This window comes from Centruroides sculpturatus, unplaced genomic scaffold, assembly GCF_000671375.1.
Source record: "Centruroides sculpturatus isolate CEXI.00-Female unplaced genomic scaffold, Cexi_2.0 scaffold160, whole genome shotgun sequence".
Classification (NCBI taxonomy): Eukaryota; Metazoa; Arthropoda; class Arachnida; order Scorpiones; family Buthidae; genus Centruroides; species Centruroides sculpturatus.
The window spans coordinates 777368-784430 of NW_019384435.1; the positions used below are offsets into that span (position 1 = coordinate 777368).

Sequence of the window (7063 nt, forward strand, 5' to 3'; positions counted from 1 at the left end):
AAGCTTGATAGTTCCTGTGCTTTTTGTCTAAATTTTCTAAAATTTTTGCACGGTTTATTAGAATATTGACGCTATTAAGTTTTGGTGGTTAAAGGTCGAGGGGTGAAAAGATAACGAGGGTCGTGTGTATCTTCAGTAGAATGTGACTTAATGACGATTTTACCCGTTATTTACAATTTTTTTTACAAAACCCATTCCTACTCTCAAAATAAAGTATTTTTTTTACCATTTTATAATAATTAAAAATATAAAAGTTCTTTTTAATAAAATATCGTAACAGCTGGCGACACTAATTGTTGCCGGAAAAGTAAAGCAACTCGTTGCTGGGTTTTTCATTTTTGTATCAGAAAAAGCTTACACTTAGAAGCCAAGCATACGCTTAAGATTAATAAAAACCCAGCTTGAAAAGCATTGCCTATGAATCGTTGGCTTAAAGAATAAAATTCTAATATTGCTCGCAACTGCATGTTGTACAGTAATATTCAATAAACTGTTTCCTCACACTTTATTGAATATTACTGTACAACATGTGTCTATCAATTTGATGTCTGTTTTATAAATGACAAAGTATATTTACAGCAAATTTTTTTTGTTTGAGGAACCAGCCATTTCTAGGCCCACCGATGGCTAGTGGATAAAACCAATGAATGTTGGTAGTTACTCATGACTTCGAGCCTCTCTAACGTGCAGTTTTTCGGGTTTTATTCACATTCTTAACTCAAACTCTTTCGACAATAAACTTTTCTTGCACAAGACGAAACTCTAATTTACTTTGAACAATTGTTACGCAGTTATCAATATAAAAAACTCTTCATGATTTTCGGAATATCATCTTCTGGATATGTCGACTCTCATTTCTTGATCAATTTTAAAACTGACTGAAGGTGATACTGGATCACAGCTTCCAGAAAAAAGACACTATAACATACACAAAACATCAATCTACAATGTCTATATTGTTTCAAATGTCCATCAATTCCATGCCATAAAAATGGGAGAAAAGTCTTATCATTAGGAAACAAACTGATTTATAGAAAAGCTTCACGAATGTCTGCCTCTGCACCTATTTATTCCAAATTGATACGAATTTAAATCGTAGGAATCAATTCAATGAGATCTAATCCTTTTTCAAGACATTCGTTAAGACTGGGGAAATTATTTTGTTTAACCGATGAATCAAATACAGGTTATTTATTCTAGCTGGGATATTCTTATTGACTACAAGTCTATGTGGTAAATAATGACCAGACTCTTTAATCTTACTGCAAACAGACCTTCATCTAAAATCTGATATCATTATCCTTAGTTTCTGTCAAAAGTATTTCTTTAATTTTGTCCTCAACTATTAGCATCAATTTCGCCTTTTTTCGATTAGACTTAACGTTATAAGATTTTCATTATCCGATAACTCGTCTTCTTTCTCGTACTCATTGCATACTTTCTTAAGCAATCTTCTGTGCCGCTTTTAACGTCTCCATCTTTAAAATAAATAGGTGTAAAATTCAATTTGCAGCCGAATCCTGTGGCACACGCCAGTTGATCTGGCTACCCATAAAAAAAGTCCTAAGAATTGGCTCTCCCGGATTCGATTTCCAGGCTTGCACTTTAATCGACACGTGAATGATTAATGCTTTGAAATAAATGGAATACATTGAAATTATTTTAGAGTAAATTCCTATTTTTTGAGTCATAATTAAAACATGTCAAAGACGTTTATAATATCTGCATTATTACGAAATTTAATGATGATAAATGTGTCATAATATACATATATCTGCGTGTCACGTGTATAGTTCTCAGCTATAAAATTCGCACTATAAATAAAGGCGAGTAAATATAAAATATCAAAAGCTATGAATACAGAAGTGATTTGCGTCGTTATATTAATTCTTTGCATCAATACCGATGCCACAAGTAAGAACCTTTTCTTTTCGTGAGATTAAAATATTCATATTTTCATCAATTTTGAATTAATTTTCAATTTAGGATATGATATACCAATAAACTGTCATCTTCAGCCAGATAAAGGACTATGTCGGGCAGCAATACCTCGTTATTATTATAATATTTCTACTTATAAATGCAAACTTTTTCTTTATGGTGGATGTCTCGGAAACGGAAACAATTTCGAATCTTTACAGGAATGCTCCGATCATTGTTCTGCAGGTAAGTTCAGCTATTTAATATTCTAAATTAAGCTGGCAATTACTTTTTAAATGAATATAAAAATTTTACGCTAGTGTTCTGTTTCTCCCCCCTGAAAATTTAGATGATCTACCAAAACCAAGTGGTAAAAACAGTCAAAACTGGTAGCTGGTCACGAGTTGGAACGTCATCAGCTGACTAGGCTCATTGAGTTTTTACGTCTTTTTCGTGTGTTTTACTCGTTAAATAAAGTTGGTTTCTCATAGAAAGTCCTTTCGGGTATACTTCCTCTTTCGTGTCTATCTGCTGTTGTCTGTAAAAAGAATAAATGTCTAAAAATGCTGCAGAGTCCATGTTATACATTAACAACTAATAAAGTGTCAGGAAGTGTTTATAAGCGTTTGTGGTTTATACGTTACGAAGTATATTGAAAATAATCTGGTTTGTTCGAAGAATCAGCCATTTCGGAACCCACCAGTGGCCGAATGGCTAAAATCACTACACACTAGTAGTTTGTCGTGGTTTAACCGGGATATTTTTACGTTGGTAACATGTAAATAGGCGTGTAAAGTCCTTCTGGGAAGCATCATAGTTCGGCACAACGCCCACGTGTCGCTTTGACGAAAAACAATAAACAAAAACCAAACATTCCATCGTATTTCGTGGTAAAAATAACCACTACATATGATATGCTATTTTTATACTTTTGAAATTGTGTATTGTTTATCGAAATATATTCTAGGTTGTATTTGTATAGAATGCATCAAAAATATATGGGGTGTTTATTCAAAATTTTATTGATTTTTAATGAAAACGAATAGTAGAATTTAACTTTATGTTTTTTGATTTCTGGTGTAACTTTTCAAAATATTAAAGTATAATATAAATTTACTAAGATAAAGAATTAATTAAGTAGGCACGTATTGTGGAAACAAGAGATTTACGTGTTTAATATTTCTGTTACATGTAATAAACTGAGGTATTTAACAAATTATATTTATATAATTTATTTTATAAACTATAAATAGAAGACAGCTGAAGTAACTACATTAACTGCAATTATAATATTTATTAAAACCTTTAATAAATAAAACTTTGTTGTTTTATTATCATCCTATATGTATATGAAAAGTGCATACATCTTATACTTACGTATTAAAAAAAAATAAAAAGATAAAACTACTGAAGAATCAGTTAACATTTTTCCAGGTATAAATTGTATTTGATGAAAAATGCTATTCCCTTCACTATTCAAAAACATCTAATTAAAAGCACTGTAATATAAATCCACATGCATCATCATATACAGATTCTTCCACAAAAAAATAATATTATATGAAAACATTGCAGTGTACAGTACATAAAAACATTGGAAAACTATCTAAGTTTCACACTTACATTTACCATTGCATTTATCATTATATTATATTATATTTACCAATACAATTTCAAAATATGTATACCATATATAACACAGCACACATCTAACCAATACGTAAATTCTTCCTACACTCTCTATGTCATATCCATTGTCATTCCTGTCACGGTTCCTACAGATTATTCATCTATCTATTCTATCGCGCAATGAGTAAATCCCACTTTTTGTGGATTCGCCATTTTTGTTTACGTCACTTCTTATATATATATATATATTAGACAACAATACGTTTGAATGCGGATGAGACATGAAATTCGCACCGTTACTCATCTCTTGGAATACAATCGCATACTTCTCAGATAATAATTAACGTAATTACAGCAATTTAAAGTAGACCCCGTATAACTTTATCATCATAAACGTTATAGTGTGTATCGATAATTCATATATGTATTCATCAATATGTTTCCTGATAATAATGTATCAAACGCTTTGACGGCCAACTGTTTCGTCGCATCAACAACTTCATTTTGAAACGATACAAACGATCAAGATCTTTCTACGCAATGAGTTTGTGGACATTACTTGGTTACAAGAATGATCTTCTTCAGTCATTTGTTCTCTAAACTTACGATTAGAATATCGAAATCTGTCCCAACCACGAAGTATTTCGTCTAGTAATGACTACTCAACTAGTGGTTATAACATCGCTGCATACTTATCTCTTGCAATTCCTTACGTTTCTAATGCTTATAACTTTGTTTCAAGTTGATCATAAAGTTTTCATAAAGAATTTATATTAATTGAATTATTTTTCTGTAATCCTAGAGAATGATCTCGAACGAATACTTCTATAAGTAATTCTTCTCTACAAAAACGGGCTTGTAATTGTTTCTTTTCATTGGAGGGCAATCTCTTAATGAATGTTTTGGCAGGTGTTTCCTATTGCAATACTTGAGATAAAAAAAGCGAATTTCTGTAAATTTCTCTAAATTTTGGAACTCGATCGAGATCAACTTCGTCGATTTTTTAGAACTGTCCCCGGAATCCAAACCATTTCTTCACAATACCATCAAATGTAGGTAATTATAACTTCGGATATCACAATAACGAATTTTACGAAATTGGTTTTTTAATTGTCTGTGGCTATGAAGGAACGGGCATATTAAATTCAACGAAATTCTCAACTTTTCCTTTAAGACTACTCATTTTACTGTGCATAATCCGTTTATTGATATATGTTTCCGATTCGTCTATTTCTGGCTCAGTAATATTATTATTCGTTGTGTCTGTCAAAAGTATTTCTTTAACTTTGTCATCAACTATTAGCGTTAATTTCGAATTTTCATCGATTAGACTTAACGTTATAATATTTCCATTATCTGATAACGAGTCTTCTTTCTCGTATTCATTGCATACTTTCGTAAACAATCTTCTGTGCCGCTTTTAACGTCTCCATCTTTAAAATAAATAGGCGTAAAATTCAATTTGCAGTCGAATCATATGGCGTACGCCAATTGACCTGGCGTCTCATAAAAAAATCCTGAGGATTAGCTCTCCCGGATTCTATTTCCAGACTTGCACTTTGATCGACACCTGTATGATTAATGCTTTGAAATAAATGGAATTCTTTGATATTATTTTAGAATAAATTTCTATTCTTTGAGTTTTAATTAAAACATGTCAAAGGTGTTTATAATATCGCGGTATTATTACGAAATTTAATGATGATAAATGTGTTATAAAAAATATATATACATTTATATATATATATAACTGCATGTGTCACGTGTGTAATTCTCAGCTATAAAAACACAGTATAAATAAAGCCGAGTAAATATATAAAACATCAAAAGCTATGAATACAGAAGTGGTTTGCATCGTTATGTTAATTATTTCCATCAATACCGATGCCACAAGTAAGAATATTTTCGTGCGATTAAAATACTCATATTTCCATTAATTTTGAATTAATTTTTAATTTAGGATATAATATACCAATAAAGTGTCATCTTCAGCCAGATTCAGGACTATGTCTCGCAGACATGCCTCGTTATCATTATAATATTGCTACTGACAAATGCGATCTTTTCAGTTATGGTGGATGTCCCGGAAACGGCAACAACTTTGAAACTTTACAGGAATGTTGCAATGAGTGTTCTGCAAGTAAGTTCAGCTATTTGATATTCTATATTAAGCTGGTAATTACGTTTTAAATTAATATATGAATTTCACGCTAATATTCTGTTTCCCCCAGCAAATTTGGAATGTGAACAATCCAAAAAATATATACAGGACATGATCGACCGTCTATCAAGACCGAGTGGAAAAAGCATTGAACTGTGGTAGTTGGTCACAGGTTCGAACTTCACCAACGGACTAGGCGGATGCAGATTTGTGTGACTTCTTCATGTGTTTTGTTCGTTAAATAGGATCAATTTCTCATAGAATGTCCTTTGGATAGTACCCCTACTTCGTGTCTATGTGTTGTTGGCTGTAAAGGAAATAAATGTCTAAAAATTCTCCCGAGTTCATGTTACTCTGTAACGACTAATAAAGTGTCAAAAAGTGTTTATATTTTATTTATGCCAAGTATATTTAAAATAATCTGGTTTGTTTGAAGAATCGGCCATTTCGGAATACACCAGTGGCCGAATGGCTAAAATTACTGCACACTGCTAGTTCGTTGTAGGTACGCTTCTGACCATGGAGTTTTATGGGTTTCCTTCACGTTACTAACATATAAGTAGGGTCAGTTTTTCATATAAAGTCTTCTTGGGAGGCATCCCAACCCGGTGCTTTGAGATAAAGAAGTAAACAAAAATTAACCATTTCATTGTATTTCATTATAAAATAACCATTACATATGATTTGCTGTTTTTATACTTTTGAAATTGTGTATTATTTATGAAAATATTAATATATTCTAGGTGGCGTTTATATAGAAGGCATAAAAAATATAGGAAATGTTTATTCCAAATTTTATTGATTTTCAATGAAAATGAATAGTAAATTTGAACTTTATGTTCTTTGATTTCTGGTGAAGCATTTCAAAATTTTAAAGTTTATATTTATTAAGATAAAGAATTAATTAAGTAGGCACATATTGTGAAAACAAGTGATTCACGCCATTAATATTTCTATTACATTTAATAAACTGAGGTATTTAGGCCTAATATATATTTTAAGTAAAACATTTAACAAATTATATTTATATAATTTATTTTATAAACTAAAAGTAGAAAACAGCTCAAGTAACTACATTAAACATTAACTGCAATTATAATATTTATTAAAACCTTGGAAATCAAAAATAAAACATTGTTGATCTATTATCATCTTATAGGCCTGTGTATAAGAAAAGTTCATACATTTTTTATTTATGTATTAAAAATATAAAAAAGATAAGCTACGCGTGATTCAGTTAATATTTTTTATGTTGAAATTGTATTTAATAAAATATGCTATTCCCTTCACTATTCAAAGTGTTTTAATTAAAAGCACTGTAATATAAACCCACAGGCATCATCATATACAGGT

The 7063-nt window shown here is 30.8% G+C and overlaps 2 protein-coding genes across 2 annotated transcripts; both read left to right on the forward strand.

The window, feature by feature from the left end:
- The first annotated feature begins 1853 nt into the window (after positions 1-1853).
- Positions 1854-2472, forward strand: LOC111619898 (kappaPI-actitoxin-Avd3b-like). Its single transcript, XM_023361725.1, has 3 exons — positions 1854-1914; positions 1987-2166; positions 2261-2472. Exons 1-3 carry the CDS (start codon positions 1854-1856, stop codon positions 2311-2313), a joined length of 294 nt encoding a protein of 97 aa, XP_023217493.1. The 3' UTR covers positions 2314-2472.
- A 2893-nt stretch (positions 2473-5365) lies between these two features.
- On the forward strand, positions 5366-6190 carry LOC111619896 (kunitz-type serine protease inhibitor Vur-KIn-like). Its single transcript, XM_023361724.1, has 3 exons — positions 5366-5442; positions 5510-5689; positions 5781-6190. Exons 1-3 carry the CDS (start codon positions 5382-5384, stop codon positions 5870-5872), a joined length of 333 nt encoding a protein of 110 aa, XP_023217492.1. The 5' UTR covers positions 5366-5381; the 3' UTR covers positions 5873-6190.
- Positions 6191-7063: the final 873 nt, after the last annotated feature.